Source organism: Passer montanus, unplaced genomic scaffold (assembly GCF_014805655.1).
Source record: "Passer montanus isolate IOZ18808 unplaced genomic scaffold, ASM1480565v1 scaffold101, whole genome shotgun sequence".
Classification (NCBI taxonomy): Eukaryota; Metazoa; Chordata; class Aves; order Passeriformes; family Passeridae; genus Passer; species Passer montanus.
Window position 1 is genome coordinate 1,206,007 of NW_024356616.1, and position 19,650 is coordinate 1,225,656.

The window sequence follows — 19,650 nt, forward strand, 5'->3', positions numbered from 1 at the left end:
AAGTTAGTGAGACATAGATGCAGCCCTGGCAGAATGTGTTGTTTGTGCTGCCCAGCACATTCCTTTGCACTGAGAACAGGCTGAGCCCAGGGCAGGTGTGTCATCTGCCACTCCCACCACAGTCAAAGCACAAATCACTTCCTAAGGTGTTCATTCACGGCACTAGAAATTAAGATTCCTTAATCTCTGCTAATTGCAGAAGATTGCACAACAGAGCAGGTGGTGTGGGGATAACCCAGAGGACCAGGCACCCTTCTGGTGTGGGGAACTGGTGACACATTTCTATCCCCCATCCATGAGGCTGCTGTAGTTTGAGATAAACTTTATCCTTCACAATAATACCAACAGCAACCACAGAAATAACCATACAGACTTGGAAGGATTGGCTGGCTTAAACAGAATGAGCCATTAGTAGTCATTGCTAGTTCTGCTCATCCTGCTCACTTTTCAGAGCACCCTCAAAGCTACCTGAAGCACTTCAGGTATATCCCTTTATATTCCTCTCCTAATCTGGGCAGTTCCAAGTGATTCAGCCTGAAATGGTTCCCAAAGCTCACATATAAGTGCATTAGGAGCAATTAGTTCATTAATCTAGTCTCTGGTATCATGTTTCTCCATCACTTCATTTTAATAATTTGTAGTAATTGAGAGAGCAGACTCCCCCCAGTTCTCATAGCTGGGTAATGCATAATTAGTCTAAATCACAGCAAAAACTGTTTCACTGGGAAACACCTAATCCCCTTAGGCTCGTGGTGTCTCCTTTGAGGTTTCACACATGAAAGAAGCTGCACACTCAGTACCATCATCCACAATTCCAGCAAGCCCAGGTGGGCTCAGCCCTGCATTCCTGCACCTGCAGGTGCCTCTGGTTACTTGTGTTTGCACAGCAACCAGAGCACAGCCCCTCTGTTGAGGGGGCTGGAGGGCAGAGCACTGTTCCAGAACGTTCCATCCTGGCAGACAGACTGCCTGCAGCCCGCTGGGGGAGGCACAGGGACACACTCACTTGGTCTGGTGTTTGGAGCCCTTCAGGTGTGCATGGTACTGCTCTATGGAGTTCAGGGTGACGTTGCAGATGTTGCAGGTGTAGCTGCGCTTCAGGCCTGTGGAGAAAAGCAGGTGTGAATTCATTAATGCATTAAAAGCGGGTTAATTAATGAATGAATTCATTAGTTAACCCTTGGCTCCACCCGTGCCACGTGGTGAGGCTGAGGGGAGCATGGGCTGCACCAGAGGGAAACATTCCTGTGCCTGGGGTACAGACTTCAAAATGGCAGCTAGGAAGTACAAAAAAGTGAAAATGACTGAAGAAAAGGGGAGAAATAGAAAAAAAACCCAGTAACCCATGCTCCAAGTAAGCTCCTAGTTAATTAGAAGGTACTTGGATCCCACATTTCATTTCCAGTTTCACAGACATTTCTCTGTACAGTGACCCATCTATTTACTTTTCCAGGCCAGGGTATCCAAGCATTAGAGAAACCTAAAGGAGTATTTTTAGAACTGAGCAGAAAAAAGCCAGGTTCAAAGGCTCATCCCTCCTGAGAGTGTGGTGAATCTCTCCTGTGCCCCCCTCAGGGCATCATTGCTGTGCTCACACTAACGAGCACTCCAGGCACCACTTATCCCCCTGGTTTTTGGTAGTGATCATAATTCAGAGCAATTCCCTGTTAGTACCTTCAGCAGCCAGATCACTTAGGAGCTCTCTTTCCCCCCAGAGGGATCCACTCTGATTTATCCACCAAAGTGATGCAGCCAAGCACAGATGCTGGTCTCCCACAGCCACACTCAGCCTCTGGCTCAAGGTCAAGGCTGGCAGGCTGCAGGAGCACCAGGCAGCCACCCAAAGCCAAAACAGGAGCTCTCTCACCTGCTGGGTTCTCTCTGGCTGCAGTACAGACTGTCCCCAGCACAACCAAGGGCTCTGCTTAAAACCACTGGAGCCACAGGGTTCCTAGCAGGGATTGCTGTGCTCCTTAGGAACAGCTCTAATGTTCCTTGTAAGTCTCTTCTGGCTTTCTACAGAATTATTTCTTTGCCAAAATTTGTCAGAACAACTCATTTAGAACAAATAACATGTGGCATTCTCAAATTTGATCAGTCCATGTTCACCATAATTAACTGCACAGGTAATAAACACACTGACTCCTCCCCAGCTGGACCTGCCTTTTTGGCTCTCAAAAAAATCCCTTGTCTTGTTTTGCACTCTAGACACCAGCTACACCAACAGCCCACTTTCTCAAACACTTCATAATATCTCTCACCCAGGAATTTGGCACAGCATGAAAATCATCTTTAAATAATATTCCAAAATCATTCAGATGAGTGCTTGAAAACAACAAGCCAGCAACTGCAGAGGTATTTAAGTAGTTTCTGTATTTCTGTGTCACGATGTGGCACAGAACAAAAATCAATTTGCAAATGTGCATATGGATTTTTCTCCTCACAGAATTTATTCTTGATGGAGCAGTGATGATTTTACAGTCACGCCCTTTGTCCATTGCTGGCAGCTCCTGTTCCTTTTATTCAACCAGCAGGCACAAGAAGCCACATGGATCTACCAGAAAGCAGGGGCAGGAATGGGAAGGGCAGTGCTTGGCTGCTGTGGTGTGTCAGCACGTTGCAGCAGACTGAGAACCTGGATCTCCACATGGCAGAGTGGGACTGGGGAGCTAAAAAACAGGTAATTCTTTAATTTAAGGTAATAAGGTTCTGCTGCTCAGCCAATTTAGCAGCACGTTAAGAGCAGCCTTAGTGAATCTTAATTACTGGTGTAGGTGGAAACGCCTTCACCAAAGCAGCTCCTAACTGGGGATGATGATTTTTCTCCCTCAGAATGTCAAGGCTACTCACAGTGATGAACCAGGGGGAACCCTGCTCCCCCTCCCTGTGTTCTGTGCAGGGAATTAGTGCTGTTCCCTGATGCAGCTCTTCCCACTGGGAACTGGGCAGATTCCATGGCTGGAACTGGGCAGATTCCATGCCTGGAACTGGGCAGATTCCATGAACTGGGATGGAGATGGAGAGAGGAAACTAGCCTCAAATGAGCAGCAGCATGAGACCACAGGCAATGATCATTTCCAGGATATAAAAATTACCACAATTTGACCTCACTGGAGCTCATCAAAGCTGCTACTTGAAACTGGTTTCATAAAACTCCCCCAGCAGTGCTCTGGGGCTGAGCTCAGCCCTCCAGGCCCACCCTGAGCATCCACACTGGCAGCTGCTGGGCTCTGGCTGTATTCACATCCCCTTCTCCATCCTCAAGACACATCAGCACTGCCTCCCCTGCAGCGTGACATGCATTCATGTAAAATTGAATGTCCTCCTATCCCCATTAAATAAAATATTAACAAGTCAAGTTATTAATGTCATCCTGCATAAAATGAATTAAAACCCATTCCAGGGGAGTCCTTGTTAAACTGCTTCTTACTAACCACAAGTGACAGCACAGAATGAGAAGTATTTATAAGGCATACAAAGAAATTATGAGCTGAGATGAAAAAGGAAACAGAGCTCGTTGTCTGATACTGGTGCATCTGCAGCACCACCAAATTACCTGAGAACACAAAGTGACATCATCTCTGTGCCCTTGTCCATCTGTACTGTGCTGCTGGGTTTTATTTTAGGGATTCAGAGCACCTGTTGCAGGGTTTGGCTGGCCCAGCACCCTACAAACCAGCTGGGACTGCAGAGCCCACCTGCCTGGGAGAGAGAATGGGAGAGCTGGGCCATGGGGGACTCCAGACATGATATCAACTCATGAGATGTGACTTGAAACTTGACATTCCTCCTGCCTGTGCCTGGGACAGCCTGGGGAGGGTGAGAGCTGGCAGATGGAGCCCCATGGCTGCCTCCATGGCCACCCTGAGCTGCTGAACAGGCACAAGCTGCCAGAGCAGAGCCTGGAACCTGGGGGTTGGTACCCACCAGGTTTTGTCTTCCCATGATCTGTGCCAGGGTGCAGGGGCAGCCAGGGGAGGCAGCTCTGCAGGAAGAAAACTCCCAAATTGCTCCTCTTTCAGGGTGTGTTGCCATGCTTCCCTGCCCTGCAGGAGCAGCAGGGATGCCAGGCCAGCCACACAGCAGGGTGGGTCCCAGAGCAGCTCTGTGCCAGGCCTGGAAAGCCTCACAGAACTGCTGGACCCTGCACTCCATCCAGCCAAGGAAAAGGGATCTCTGTGCCCTGTTTTGGGGCTTTAACTCAACACAGACTGCAGAAACAATGCTCATTTCTCCTTTTTTTTTCCTCTCCTCATTTTCATTTCTGAGAAAAAAATAAGACTTCAAAATTGCAGGATGAGCACTTGGTGAGAAGAATCAATGTTTTTGTTTCCTATAAATATCAATTGTCCAAAAATATATCTCTATTCTTATTTCTCCAAATATACATTTGTATTTATCAATAAATATTTTATTACAGCCATTATCAAAACATCAAAGGCAGCTGAAATGTTGTACTTCAACTGACACTGCCTGTTCCAGGCTCACACAATGCATCAAACGTTCATCTCCCACACTAGTCAAAATAGAATTAATATTTAAGCTGTGATGGGAGAAGCCACCGGGGATGCAGAGGAAGGAGATGACTTTGCAATCCAGGGAAAACTGAGGCAGCAAAGACAGTGTGGAGCAGGGGGAGGATGGGGATGCTGTCCCCAGCACAGCCGTGTCCTGCTGCCACTGTCACCCTGCAGGCACACACGATGTTACCTGGCAAGGTGAGCCTGGGTATCATTGTGGGGTGGCCACTGCTTTCCACGCCTGTCAAGATCTGCTCTGAGCTTGCAGCTAAATGCATCCAGGAGAGCACAGGCACAGATGGACAATGCTCACGACCTGGTTAGAAGAACTGAAAGATTTCCCAGCTTGGCAGGCTCAGGGACAGCTGGTGCTGTGGAGCACAGGGTGTTGGGGACTGAGCCTCTGGAACAGCACCCTGAAGTGCCCAGCCAAAGGGCCACCCCTGTTCCCCTGTACCAGGCACACACAGAGCCTGGACACAGCTCTGCTGTCCCCTCCCCTGTCACCCAGAGACACTGGCAGGGCCACACTGGATCCAGTGCAAACCCCAACCATGCACAGCACCACCGTGAAGGCAGAAACCAGCAGCTGACGAGGCTGTGAAGGCCTCCAATTTCAACTCTGCCAGGAGCTAAATGAATAAAACACTTCCCAACTGATTTATTTACAGCTAATGACATCCTCAGCCACTCCTGAGCTTGGCACAGCTCAAAGTACTGAGCACTTTCCATGTTATTGTCCCAGGTTTTATTCCCACATTTTGCCAGCAGCGGGCAGTGACTCAGCCAACATGAATCATTGATGGCACCATGAGTCACACTAGGTAGCACAGAAGGATCAAGATAACCATTACAAGGTTTATAGGAGATCAAGAAATGCACAATATACTGTACAGTCATTAGTATCTAAAGAAAAATTCTTTCATTTAGCAAGGAAGAAGACCCAGGTGTACCAAAATGTTATTGCAAAGCCTCCCTGACAAACCAAAGCTCTTGCACACAGCTCTGAATCAAACTTGTCCTTCTTCCTCAGCTGCCTGAGTCAGGTCCCTGTGTGCACACACACGGTGACCCAGACAAAAGGCTCGTGCCTCTCCTGTGCCTCCAGCCCAGAGTCAGCAGGTATTTGTCAAGATTCACTCCTGGACTGAATCAAATTGCACCTCTCCATCACCAGCTCAGGCGGGCCTGGGGATGCTGGGGGGTCCAGCCCTGAGACCCCCGGCCTGGCTGTGGCTCTGCTCTGCTTGAGGGTGGCTCCCAGAGGGGTGTGAGCTCAGGCACAGTCCCCACAGGGACCCTGCCACCATGGATGGACTGACAGATGAAGAAAGGCTGCCCTCCCTTCAGCAGGAACCAAAAAACTTGTGTTTAACATCCCTGTGGCAACTGCTCAGCTCCTGTTGCTGCTGCTGCTGCTGACACAGGGCCATCAAAGCATTTTACAAACACTAATTAAATCATGGAAGGCAGTTGTCCTGCTCTCCATCAGGGAGATGTAGGGAGTGCTCTGCCTCCAGCAACATCCTGTCTGCACTTCTGTGTGGGGCTGAGCTGCAACGTGCTCTCCTCTCCCAGGGACAGGCCACACTTGCTCGAGGACAGGAGTGTGCACTAATGGAAAGGACTATTTTAGGAGGAGGCAAAAAAGATACAAAGATAGGAAACAACTTTGAAAGGATGCTGCTAAAACTGCAGGCTGGCATTCCAGAGCAGGGGATTTTTTTTACACAACTGGGAGCCTCGTGAAGCAGTAACAGCATCTCGGGCTCCCTGCACCCCTGGTGACTGCAGTGAGCAATTGTGGGAATCCATAAAATCAGGGGGTTTTGGGAAAGCTGCAAAAGGCAGCCCTTAGAGACAGCAGAACTGTGATTAGAGCTAAGCAGTAGCCATAAGATTGGTCAGCAGAAAAATTATGTAAAAAATAGAAAAGTAAGGCCAAATGGTCTGTGTATTAATGCTTGTCTAGAATAACTCCCTAAGCTGCAGAAAAGTCTATCTACCAAGCTATTAGGGAGTTCTAAGCTTAATAATGAAGCTCTGTGCATTGTGTTTTAAGGCTTACAAGCAGGTATTGTACTCAAAATAAGCAAGCATTGTTTTAAGCAAAGGCACATGTGCTTATAGTGGTTGGATAGAACTACTGTCAATATGGCTTTTGCTTTGTGTGATTGGCCAAAAAACTTTTAAAGTAAGTTGCAACATTAAGTTCTTGAATACAATACAGGTATTGTATTCAAAATAAGCAAGCATTGTTTTAAGCAAAGGCACATGTGCTTATAGTGGTTGGATGGAGCTACTGTCAATATGCTTTTGCTTTGTGTGATTGGCCAAAAAACTTTCAAAGTGAGTTTCAACATTAAGTTCTTGGTCTGCTGCCTGTGAGCTGATGGCATCTCCCCATTGTCATAACCATGTAATGAGACTGATGCTGGAAAATACAACAGCTCAAGGTGTGTTCCTGCAGTCCTGCTCATGATTTGTACATAAACCCTGGCCGGTGATAAACCAGGCTCCCTGCTCTCAGCCTCACCTCGCAGCTCCCCCAGGTCCAGGGTCTTCCCCAGCTGCTCCAGGAGGTCGGCCCTGGCCGCGTTCTTCTTGTGCTTTTTGCCGTCGTAGTGCTGCTGTGCCATCAGGGGGTTGTTGAACCAGGCCGTGCAGAGCTGGCAGTGCCTGTCCGAGTCCCTGCGCTGCGGCGGCGGCGGCACCGCCGGGGCGCTCTCCGTGTGCGCCGGCTTCAGCGCGCCCAGAGCAGCCTCTGCAAAAGGCAACGGGCACACGTCAGCTCTGCCTGCTTTGCTGGGCTCCTGCTGCCTGAGGAGCACCAAACCCTGAGGCAGATCCCACAGCAGGCACAGGGAATAATTAGCTGCAGTTATGTCGATGTGTTCGCGGGTCCCAGGACAAGCGGAGAGATGAATCTGGCTCCGTATTTCTTAGAAGGCTGGTTTATCATATTATGATATTACATTAAAAATGCTATACTAAAAAGATTGATCATATTATGATATTGTATTAAAAATGCTATACTAAAAAGAATCAAGGATTTCATCAGAAGGCTAGGAAAATGAATGAATAATAAAATGAATGAATAATAAAAAGCCGTGACTGCTCAGAGCCTCGACACGGCTGGACCACGATTGGTCATCAAGTAAAAAAAATCCACATGGACCAATGAAAGAGTTGGTAAACCATCTCCAGACCACATTCCACAGCCATCAGATAGTTATTGTCCACATTTCCTTTCTGAGGCTTCTCAGGAGAAAATCCTAGTGAAAGGATTTTTGTGAAATATCATGGTGACACAGTTACAGGGTCCCGGTGGATATTTTGGATGGTGCTGCTTGGAAAGTTACCATTTCTCATTAAAAAAAGTATCATGAAAGGACAGCCCAGGACTGTTCCTCGGCTTTCTGCATTTCACTAACTAGGAAGGAGGATGCTCTCATGCAATTACACGTCTTATCACTGTTCTGACTAAATTTGCTAAACTTATCCTGTTTGAATTGCTACTCCCAGGAAAAATCGTCAGTGGAGAATAAATACACCATGCAGAGCCATCTCCTTCTCAGGATAGAGACATATTTATCATTATCTCAGGAGTCTTATTTTTCAATTTATTTGGTCTCAGAAAGAATGGGAAAGCCATAGTCATTGCAAACTGTGACAGATGAAAAAAAAATACTCAATAGTCAGTCCCTTCCTTCAAAGATCTTCACATTGTGAATTGTCAGGTACCAACAACACACAACCTTAATTTAACTCTATTTTCCTTCAGATTCATCAAAAAGCCCATCCAGGAAAACAAAAATTACCCCCAAATCATGCTAAAGAAAAGTGAGTAATTAGTCTTTATATAATTGAATGCACTTTGTTCAAGAGTTTCCCAACTTCGTACAATACAAGTCACAAACCCATGGAAAAAAGAGTCTCAAGTAAAATAAAGTTCAGGTAACACTGGGATACAAAAATATAAAATGACTAGCACTTAATTATCACACTTCATTGAAAAATTCCCTTTTATGTGGCTTTCCTTTTCCTTTCTTTTCCAGATGAAATGTCTGCTCTTTAAATAATTAACAACCTGCTCTCTCCATGGTACTGGAATAGGCACATTTGGAGGTGTGTGGTGGCTGTCTTTGATCAGGAGATGATCCAGCTGAGCCCTGATGAGTGCACAGGGCAGCAAATGCCAAACCCACCTCAGTGTCTGACACCAGGAACAGCAACACAGGGATATATTTAGACATATAATTATGCCTGGAGCCCACTGTGATTGACTCCTAGGCTGAAGAAAGTTAATATTGTTATAAATCTTCTGCTGACCTGCTCAGTAAGGGACACCTTTCAAGGAAATTCTATCTTACATATAACATTACTTACAACCTTATCAATTTCCAGGGGTTTATAACCTTCTATTGTTTTTGATGATGACTGCCAAGGTATCAGAGTTCCAGCAGTGATGACGCTGCCTCTGAAGAGCTGCTCCAGGCAGGGTCTGGCTGGATTTTGCTCCTAAAAAAAGGTCTTTTCTATGGTTCCAGCAGGAGAGACACAGCCCAGCCCCTCCGAGGTGCATGCAGCAGAACTGCCAGGGTGAGCAAAGAGCAAAGCCAGCGGCCAGCACAGTCATTAGGAAAAAAAATCACGGATTTGCAGCATTTCCTGTTCAAACTGGGGTTACACAGACTTTGCACGTGCTTGACTCATGAAAAGCAAGCACAGCTGGCTTCTTGCAGACGTGCTCCTGCACTCCCCAAGGATCCTCCCCCTGCAGGAAGGGGTCCATGCCCACAGCCCAGTGATGCCACAGGGACTTGGAACAGCCCTGGTGAGCCCAGGGAACCAGAGTGAGCTGCAGAGAAGTTTGGAGCATTATAAACAACCAGCAATTTCAGCAGCCCAGGAGCTCTGCGCCAGATCTGACTCGCTGCTCCACGAGCCCCAGGCTATAAAGTTAAATCTATCCAATCTTTTGGCCAGATCTCTCCTTGTTTCTATGCACACTGCTGCCAGAGGGGGACCAGGCAGGCTGAAGCTGACGGAGCTGGTGATGTCCACAGGAGTTACATCTCCTGCTCACTAAGGAAAGCTGACAGAAGCAGCTCTGCTCTCAGCCCCTGGCTGTGCCTCTGAGCCCCTCTCCCTGAGGATGGTGACTTGTGCTCCCCCAAATGCCATGCAGGAGGGAGGTGCCAGGGGGACTGGCACTCCTGCTGCAGGGGATGGCACCAGAGCCCCCCGTGCCCACCTGGCTCCCATGGGACCCTGGGCTACAGCTCCACAGCAGAGATCCCCTACCTGCATCACATGGGCAAGGATTTCCTCTTAACACTCACAGTACAAAATATTTTCTTTAAAGCCACATTCCTCAGGTCCCACTGACAACCCCCACCAGTCCTAAGCTTCTAAGAGCCCAGCCTGGCAATTAATGAAAGCCTCCCAAGCCTACCAAATTCTCCCAAAGAGAAATAGATGAAAGTTGACTTCTCCACAAATGTGAATTTATCATTTTGATATGCACTACATAACTGCTACAGAACAGCAAATGCCATCATCCCCTGAGCAGTGACATGAAAATTAATAATAAACACTCACGAAACGTCAAAAGTTAAAAATGTTTCTCCATTTAAAACACAAACATAAAAGCTGTGAGTTTGACTATTTCAAGTATTTCAAAATGCTAAATAGCTCATGACAGTCTGCCTTACGTTCCCTTTCGCTGTGGGAGGGAAGTGAGAAAGTCTTACTTTGCTGCAAGAGGCAAAATACAAAGTTAGAAACACTTTAGCACTCCGGCAATGAACTAATGTTTGACTTCTTTCTCACATCCAAAGCTTTTTATTCCAAGCTGGATTTAAATGGCACCCAACTTCTTCCATTGGCACACTCCAGAAACTCAGCATGAGGACAAGAAAGTAAATGAGCCACAACAAGGAGGCACTGGGAAACTCAGAAGAAATCCCAGAAATCCACAACTAAGACTCCAGCTGCTGCTGGAGATCCTAGCACCCAAACCAAAAAGCCACTTGGCTCAGTCCCTTTTTGATGTCCCAAAGCCAGGGCCATCACCACTTTCCTGGAATGATGCCTGCAGGTCCTCACACTTGGATTGATGAAGAGAGCAGCTATTCCCCCACAATCCTTGGGTTTGTAACTCGTGGTGATGATGGGATGCAAGCTGACAGGGGATGCTGGAAATGACTGGAGGAATTCGTGTGTAATAGTGCTGACATGAAGCCTCTGAGGGCTGCAGCCTTGTACAGCAGAGAACAGGAAAGATCACAACTATTTCCCTGTCATGATGAGACGTGGTTTCTGTGAGAAACCCGACTGTTGGGCCACTTCTTCTCCTGAAAGCACCAGCAGAGAACGGGGCATCTGTGCTCCATCTGGATGGGAACTGTGAAGGAGAACGTCGGTCTCCGTGGGGGTCTAAGAATAGATGTCATTTTCTTTGGGATTGATGAGACAGAAACCCCAGAATATCAAGCAGCACCATCTCCTCCTCAGGAGCATCCAGCACGCTCAGGGCTGTGCTTGGTTGGCTCTCTCAGGACTCACGAGCAGTGGAGTCTCTGGAGCTCTCTCTGAGAGACTGAATGCTCCCTAGTGCCAGCCACAGAGGACTGGGACAAAAACACAGAGAAAATTGCTGGGTAGGAAGCCCAGAAAAATGCTGTGTCCAAAGGGCATATTTCTGAGAACTCCTAGAGAGCAAGGAGGTGCTTATTAATGTATTCCTGAGCTCAGCTTCATCTTCCAGATCAAGTGCCTGTAAGAGCTGATGAGTCCTTGAGCTGCTCCTTCCCAGTGATTAGGATGGCTGAAGAGCCCATTACCCCAGAGCACGCAGCACGGCTCACTTAGAGCCTTGTGAGGCTGATCTAGATGAATAAAAAGTGAGACAAAAGCCACAATGCAAGGCTGCAGCTCTTAGCAAGCCCTGTCTCAGCCAGGCCCTGCGGCTGAAGGGTAAATCCAAATTGTCAACACAACACAGGAATCTATTCCAAGATCCAGCCCTCCTGTGAACATCAGCTCACCTGGACCTCACCAGGAGCACCAGGGCTTGTGGCAGGTCCTCTGGTGCCAGGGGAGGAGCTGCTGGCAGGCTGCACTCCAGGGATGGGGCTCAAGCAAGTCCTGGGCACACAAACACCAAGCTGAGTCCCTGCTGCTCTCCGTGCCCTTACAGCTGTGTGCCAGCTGCAGGAACAGCCTGAGGAGCCCGACATGAGCAAGGTGTGGATGACCATGACAGCTCAGACATGAGCAAGGTGTGGATGACCATGACAGCTCAGAGCCCTCCTCCTGGCTGACCCAGGGGTGCTTCCCCAGGCTGCCATGGCTTTACCTTCTCCTCCACAGGACACGCTGGTGCCCCAGCATGGCCAGCTAAACAGAGCAAACCACCACCTAACACAATTCCCCACATTCCCTCAGGCAAAGGGGCCAACAGCTCCCAAGCCCGCCCTGGCAAGGGACAAGTCATACTCTCTGTATCAGCATCTACAGTCTGTGAAGTTAAAAAGGCAACAAAGCCACACACACAGAGTGCCAACCCCTGTTATCTAATCACATCTAGGAATTACGTGCTAGGAGGGTCCAGTACACACAGCTCCATTTGTATTTTGTGCTGAAGGAAGTGCCACTGGCAGCAATTCTGGGTCACATCTGTCTGCAGGACCTCAGCCCAGAAATCCTTCCTGGAGAAAGGTGAGTGCTTTGTTCAAGCATTTTCTGCTTCCACAACCAGAGAGGAATTTTTTTCACAGATTATTAGTGGTTTTCAGGGACTTTATGGTTAAGCAAACAATAAGATGGCTAAATTGTCCAATTTCAACATTTGACTTTTTAAATGTGCAAGTTAATAGGCTGCATTACTAGAATCACTGTGGAGGAAAGCACAAAACCCATCTGGGCAAAAATCAAGAGACAATCAATCCAAGAGTTTTTAAAGCCTGGCTTTCCCTCTGTGGTAAGAGCAGATGATGCTCTGTACTGTACAGAAACACCAAAGGTTTATTAAATGTATTAGCTGAGCTGATAATTAAACTGCTGATAATTAAAGCCAGGCTTGGCTATCTGCACCCAGTGGAGACATTGTCCTCCACTGAGAAAACACTTTGGAACTGTGGAACCAGAGATAGGGCTCTGGCACCAGGGCCAGTCCCAGCTGATAAACCCCTCATCTACATAAACAAAGCAGACAGTAATGAGCATCAGGAGTTTTTTAAAGGTTGTTATGACAGCAACATAAATGAATAGCTGCTTCTGCCAGCTGCCACTGCTCAGCTTTCCACGTTGTTCCCATTTTCTGCCCTCACACACCGAGCCCGGCCCCTTGGCCAAGCCCCAGACCCCCACCCTTCTGCACCAGCCCCTCTGCACCTACCTGTGGCCTTCAGTGCTGGTTGTTCCCCTAGCAACAGTTTTAACCTTTTGGCATGGATTTTCCCTTGGTAATGTGACTCTGCCACCACTGCTGAGGTAAAGGACATGTTACATAGCGTGCAGCATTTGTTCTTATCCACTGAGTCACCATCACTGCCCTGGGTGGAGACAAAAACACAGACAAAACCAAGAGGTGTATTAGCACAGTCACACAGAGAAGAGAAGAACAGGAGGGAGGAATCTAGGTTGTTATCCAAGGCCATGGCTGCCAAAGGGTTTCCCTTCCTCATCTTTCCCTTGCTCCTGCCTTGTCCCAGCTGTGTCCAGCTTGGGGACACCTCCAGCCCCCCAGCACCTCCACTGTGCTCTGCACTGGGAGCTCAGCCTGTCCCTGTGTCCCATGGAGCTCCTGGCACACCCTGAGCCTCCCTTCCCTCAGCCTCTGCTCCTCCTCTCTGGCTGAAGGAGCCACACAGACCCAGAGCTTTCCCTGCCATACAACACCAGCTCTTCCTCCTGATGTGCTTTTTTAAGAGACCCCAAAACACCTGGGGGGGGGGGCACAACCCACTCTGCATGTGGAAGAAATATGAACTGCAAGATCCAACACCAGCCTTGGGTGAACCCAACACAGAGTGGACACCTGACCCACCACTGAAGGTCATTTCCTCCCCCCCTAAAATAACCACTTTTAGAAAAAGGACTGATTTTCATCACTTTTTTGTTGTTGATAACTGTAAATCAAACCTTAGGGAGGAATCTCAAGAGGTGATTAGAACTGTTCTGAATGTAATTTGCACTTCTTTTAAATAGCTTTCTCTCAAGATATTTTATGCCTTCAAAGGGAAATCACTTGAAAGTTAAGAGCAGAGTAGAGAATTTCCAGTATCTATTGATCATCAGTGGCAACATATAAAGAGCCTCCAACAGAGCTTGTTTGAAAAGCTGATACACTTCGGTGTTAATGCACCAGGGTCTCTTCCTCTGCCAGGGCTGCTCTTCAGTGACATTTTTTCCTTTTCAACCTACTTTCTCAGCTAGACTGCAATTAAAAATAAAAAATTAAAGCCCCCTCAAAGAGCCCTCCAATACCTCACGCAGAGCTCAGGGTCCCATTTACAGTGACCCACAGCTGGCTGTGCAGCTCAGCTGGCTTCACCCAAACCTCTGGGTGATTACTTTGATGTGTGGGTAGGACTTCAGCCACCAGCAGGAGAGGAGTGTCCCCAAACCCTTGGTGCACATCCATGACAGCCCTCTGCCCCCTAACAGCCAGTTTTACACACCAAGTGTCACACACGAGGTATTTGGGCTCTGCTGTTGTTAGCATTTACCCAAGTCTGGATCGTCCCTTAGCAGCATCACCTCCCTCCCTCCTGCACCAACCAAACCCCTGCACAGAGCCAGAGGTGCTCCACACTGATCCAGCCCTGAAGGGTAATTATGCCTTCTCATTTGTCAGGGGCTGTTTTACCTGAAACCCAAGAGGTTGGGGGAAGCTGATCCGGGTGTGTTTTGTCACCCGCTGAATGACACGCTGACAGGGCTGTGCAACCACAGGGCTGCTCACCCGGGATGCCTCAGCTGGGCCACAGGGCAGCTCCCTGGGGGTGTTCTGCACCCACCCATTCTCACATTTCTGTGCTTGAGATGATCCCTGAGGTATTAGAAAGTCTCTTTTTTACCCAGCTCCACGACAGAAGAAGTAGTCAGGATTCGTCGGTTCTGCTTTTTGAGGTTGTTCATTTTTTCTTATCTATTACATTCTTTCTGTGTGTGCAGGTCAGGTTGTGGCACAGTTCCTGCCCTTGGGGTGGTGTTAACTCTTTATACTAAGAACTATGTGTTACTTTATTTACAATAATTTTCTAATATCTGCCATGTAACAGAGGGAAAAAAGGCTAATATTCCCTTTTTAGCTGCAGCTACTTCTACACAAATTTAATTGGTTTTCCCTGATTGTTTCTAATACTCATTAAAGTCGCTGTGCCATGGCCTGAGTGACACTGCTAGGATTGGGCACTGCACTGCATGTGCACATGGCAGGGATGTCACTGTGCAGCATTAGAGACACCCTAAATAGTTCTGTTCTCTCTAAATGCAAAGGCTTGTATAATATCTGATCAGCAACAGGCCTACTCTGAACTGTAAATGTTGGCAGATTTTCCCTGCTATATTTTTTACAACGCAAATAATTTTAGCATTTAGGTCTGGCCTAGCCTAGCATTCACCTAGAACATGAGGACGTGTTAATCCACCCCCACTAGGGCTGCCCTTGGCAAAAGCATCAGCAAACACAGAACTACATTCCTTCTCCACGTTGCCTTTCACAAAAGCAATGGGAAATAGTTCAACTTTGACTTATTTGAGGTCTGATTGGTTCTGTGTCCTCCACATCCCATGGGCTGAGGTGCCCACGGGGCTCCTTGTTAGACATAATCAAACCCCTCAGAGGACCCTGCTTCCCATCTTTATGCACCTGTCCATTGCACTGCCCACACTGCCATTAATAACTCAGTAAAATCACTGCAAGGTCCTGCTGTGGAGGGGCAGATTGCATCTGCAATTGGCCTGTGTGCAACAGAAAAGTTCACTAGTGTTTCAATTACTACGTAAATGAGCTTTCAGATTCCTTGGGCAAAACTTGTGTGCCTCTTCCTCTAATTACAAGATATCACAGTGAATATCAACAGCGCTCAGCCCCAGTCACACTGAACTGGTTTGGATGCTGCATGCTGGGAACCTCCCTGCAGCTCTCACATCCCCAGAGTGTGGGAAGGAGCCAAATGAATAATTCCCCATGAAGCCATCTCTTAAAACTTCAGCCTCCTTCTATCTATTGCCTGACAAATGGCTGTGAGCTGGTCCAATTCCTCACCTTCCTTTGTTTATTAGAACACAGCTGAGGAAGCCAATGGCCAATCTTTAAACTGGCAGACTGAGAGCAAACATGAGAGAGAAGCCTTTGGATGAAGCACATCAACTCCCAGAACAAGGAGTCCCCAGAGCCCTGGGGAGGTGACACTGCTCTTGAAACCCCCCAGGGGTTTTCAGCTGTGACACTGCAGTGGCAACACTGGCACCCCCTGATCTCCTGCATGGCAGGAGTACCCACAGCTGTACCTACAGCAGCTCTGTACTTGGCACCAGGGGTACCCACACAGCTCCACACCCACCACTGCCACCCCACACTGCTCCCAGACACCATCCAGGTGTGAGTCCTCCTGTCTGCCAGCGACCCTCACTCTTGACAGTGGTGTCACATGCTGGAAGTTGGGTGAAGGGGTCTGGAAGTGCCCCCAGTGCTGCTCCACTGCCAGCAGCACCCCAGGGTGGCTGTCACCCCACACTGCACGAGCCCCATCACCTGCCCCAGCTGCTCACCAGCAGACTGAAATGGAGCAAGCCCTGAGTATTTGCTAGCAGCACATTTTTTCCTATGAAAGAACACTTAAATAACTAAAAACGCAATTACTGTTGCTGATGCGCATCATAATTCTTGCGTAGTTTATTGGAAATTATTTCCAGTTACTTTGCATTCCAGCTAATCTAAATGTTACCTCTGGGCACCTGATCATCTGTGCGAGGGAGAGAATGGTGTAGCCCAGAGTCAGTGATGCACAGAGCAGCTGAACAAACAGGGGCTGGGATTGTACCCACGTTTTCTGAGCGGAGCTTTTTGGCCGGGCAGCCTCCATCGACGGGGTGCAGCATGTAGTAGAGACGCACTTTGCTGGCATGCTTCCGACTCTGGAATGCACAAAGGAAAGAAACTGCAGTTACAAGGAGCGAGAGGCTCTGTTGCTGTGCTCACTCCACCAAGGCACAGGCAGGTTTCACAGCCCCCTGACACACATATCCACCAGTGGAGGAGAAAAGGCAGAGGGATCCAGGTGAGGAGCGTTTGTGCTTCTCAGGATTTTCACAGAGCTCTGCACCCAGCTGAAATGAGCTGTGGGATGAAACCTGCCATTAGCAGAAGAAATGGCCCACGCTGGCCCATCTCCAAGTCCTGCTGCCTGCAGCCCTCCAAGACACAGAGGGATCAGACAGCCAGGGAAGGACAGCATTTGCTACCAGACCGTTTCCATGGGGGGGCAGATTGAAATATGGGATAATGAGCTTCAGCCAGAGACACAACAGCATCCTGCAGTGTCAGAGGCACACACACAGACCAAATCCACAGCTCCTACGCTTCTAGAATGATAAAACATTAGAGGGATAAAAAATCTCCCATGAGGGAGACACGAGCAGGTTTCACACTGCCTTTGGGCACAGCTGGAGCTCATGGGCAGGTGAGGGTCAGAAGAGACAGGAGATCCCCTGGTGACCCCAGCAGCAGCAGCCAAAGCAAATCCTTGGGACTGGCAAGACTTAAAGGAAGATTTTAAAGCTTCTAGAGCAGGAGCACAGACATAAACCTTCAAAACCTGACTTACATTGGGTCTTGTCTGCTACCAGATGCAGGGGGGAAAAGCCTGCAGCCACAAAATAACTGCACCCAGCATATGGGCAGCAGACACATGGGGAGCTGTTACCATGCAAATGTTTCCTTTGAATCACCCTTTCCAACTGCCCCAGAGAACAACAGCACCGTAATGTTATAATTTCACATCACAGAGCTGCAATTTAAAAATATTAAATTACCATTAGCATGTTCTGGAACATTATTTTTCCTGTGGTATAAACTTGGAGCTAAATTTGCAGGGAGCTATATTTGTATTCGCATGCAGAAATGTGACTATGCAATAATTTTTTCCACAGAGCAAATCAGTCAAGGCAAATAATGTCAAATATCTGTCCCCAGCTCGTCTTCCTGCTGCATTTAGCAAATGTGACCTTCCATGGTCAGAGCGAAGTGCAGGAAACCCCCAAAGCTCCAGCTATCAGATGAGCAACCCAGAGAGCGCCTGCGTAATTAGAAAATGACAAAATAGATGTTTGAAATTCACAGGACAGAGGTGCAACGCCACTCCTGGTGCTTGGCTGCAGTCCCAGCTTCCTGCCTGAAGTGATGCTTGGCGGGTGCCTTGCAGCACACAGGGCCAGCCAAACACGCTGTAAAGGCGACGTGGCCGGAGATTTTCAGTTGAATTTCTTGCCTGAGCACTGCCACCCCGCAGAGCAGTCAGCCTCCCTCGAGTCATCCTCCCCAGAGTCACGAGGCTCTTCCCTCGGCTGGCTCCATCCAGCACGGCACGATGCCCACGCGCACACAGCCCCAGCCTGCTCTGTTTTAGAGGGCAAAACATTTGGGAGGGGTTGCTGGGTGTGTGGAAGCTGCAAAGATGTTAAGAGGAATCGTTTTTTTACGGTTCTGCTCCGTGTCACTCAGCTGGACCATAAATGGTGCCCAGATGGCAGCGTTGAAAGACAGCAAAGCTTCAGCCTTCTGTAAATCACCTTCTCACCTTTCTTTGCATTTGTGAAAGCCAAGGTAAAGAAATGACTTATGTTTGGCATAATTTAAAACCACACAGCTCCTTATGCAACCTTATTATCTTATGATCATAAAAGTGGAGCTTAAAATCATCCCTGGCCTCCGCGTGTATGTGGTGAGCATCTCCTTCCCTCTGCAGAGCAGAGGAAGCACAGCCCATTTGTCATCCATTTTATCTCTGGCATTTTCTACATTTACATGTGTATTTATCATCCCAACACGCCAGCAGGAGCACGGCAGGAGCACAGTGATTATTCTTAGTGTGCTGCTGGCAAACAGCACTGCGGGTTATCCTCTCCCTGCTGAAAACCTGCAGCTTCAAGGCACCAGGAGGGCAAGTGCCACACACACGGAGGGGCCAAAGGAAGAACCACAAACAGGAGCCAGAAAACTGGGATGAACTGGGATTAGGGCACCTCCAGCTCCCATTCTGACCCATCTCACCACATCCACAAGCTGCAGGAAAGACAGAACCTTGCCACATCTGTAAATGCTGCCTTGTGCTCCAACAGCCACCACAACCTCATTTTGGGTGCAATAAGGGTGTTTCTGTGCCCGTGAATATTTCTTTTGTGGCCGTACAAAGTGTTACACCAAAGGCATTCTCACTTTCCTGTCTCTAGTGGGGACAGCACCTTTTAAAGGCACTAAGTCTGGTTTAATACTGCAGGCTTGAAAACCAGCCCTGACTATGCAGGGAGCTCAGAGTCTGTTTTCACACAGCTGCTGCAGAGTTCTGCATTGCAAGCTCATTTGCTACTGTAAGGCTCATCAATAAAAGTAAATAAATGGATCATTTCTATCTCTATCAAATCTACTCTGGTACAGAAGATCGTGGCAGAGACAGCAAAGTTCTGGCAATTCAATCCTAAAACATAAAAGGGCAGATCAGAGCTAAATTGTGCTATGAAATGCAATTTGATTTTGCATAAATTGGGTTTTGCAGCACACTGCGCCTGGAGCAGGCAGCGAGGTCCCTGCGGGGTCAGTTTGGGACGCTCAGCCCTGATCCCTGTTTGATGCAGGGGCTTCTCATCCCTCCTCTGTGATGGACCAGCAGCTCTGGGGAGGACTGATCCATCTCCCTTCAGAGCCAGAAGCTGCCAGCTGAGGCATTACAGCCGGGGGTCACCAGGCTACACAGACACACACAGCTCCTCCCTTCTGTGTTTGCCCAGGGGCTGGGTGAGGAGCCTGTCACTGTCATAATTTCTGGAAAAACTCCTTTGCCAGGATTTTCTCCTGGGAAGCCGAGAAGCCTCAGAGAAAAAGGAAAACAATAATTAT

The 19,650-nt window shown here is 48.2% G+C and overlaps 1 protein-coding gene across 3 annotated transcripts in view; it reads right to left on the minus strand.

Annotated features, from left to right (window-relative positions):
• The window catches only part of ZMAT4 (zinc finger matrin-type 4), a 46,888-nt gene that overhangs the window by 3,943 nt on the left and 23,295 nt on the right, over positions 1-19,650 (minus strand). For 2 of the 3 annotated variants that reach the window (XM_039716848.1, XM_039716856.1), the window contains exons 3-6: positions 16,584-16,673; positions 12,925-13,081; positions 7,057-7,284; positions 1,007-1,103 (exon numbers count right to left, since the gene is read on the minus strand). In XM_039716848.1, the coding sequence (XP_039572782.1) occupies positions 1,007-1,103; positions 7,057-7,284; positions 12,925-13,081; positions 16,584-16,673 (572 nt within the window). The remainder of the gene's footprint in view (positions 1-1,006; positions 1,104-7,056; positions 7,285-12,924; positions 13,082-16,583; positions 16,674-19,650) is intronic. The other variant, XM_039716863.1, reaches the window with a different exon arrangement.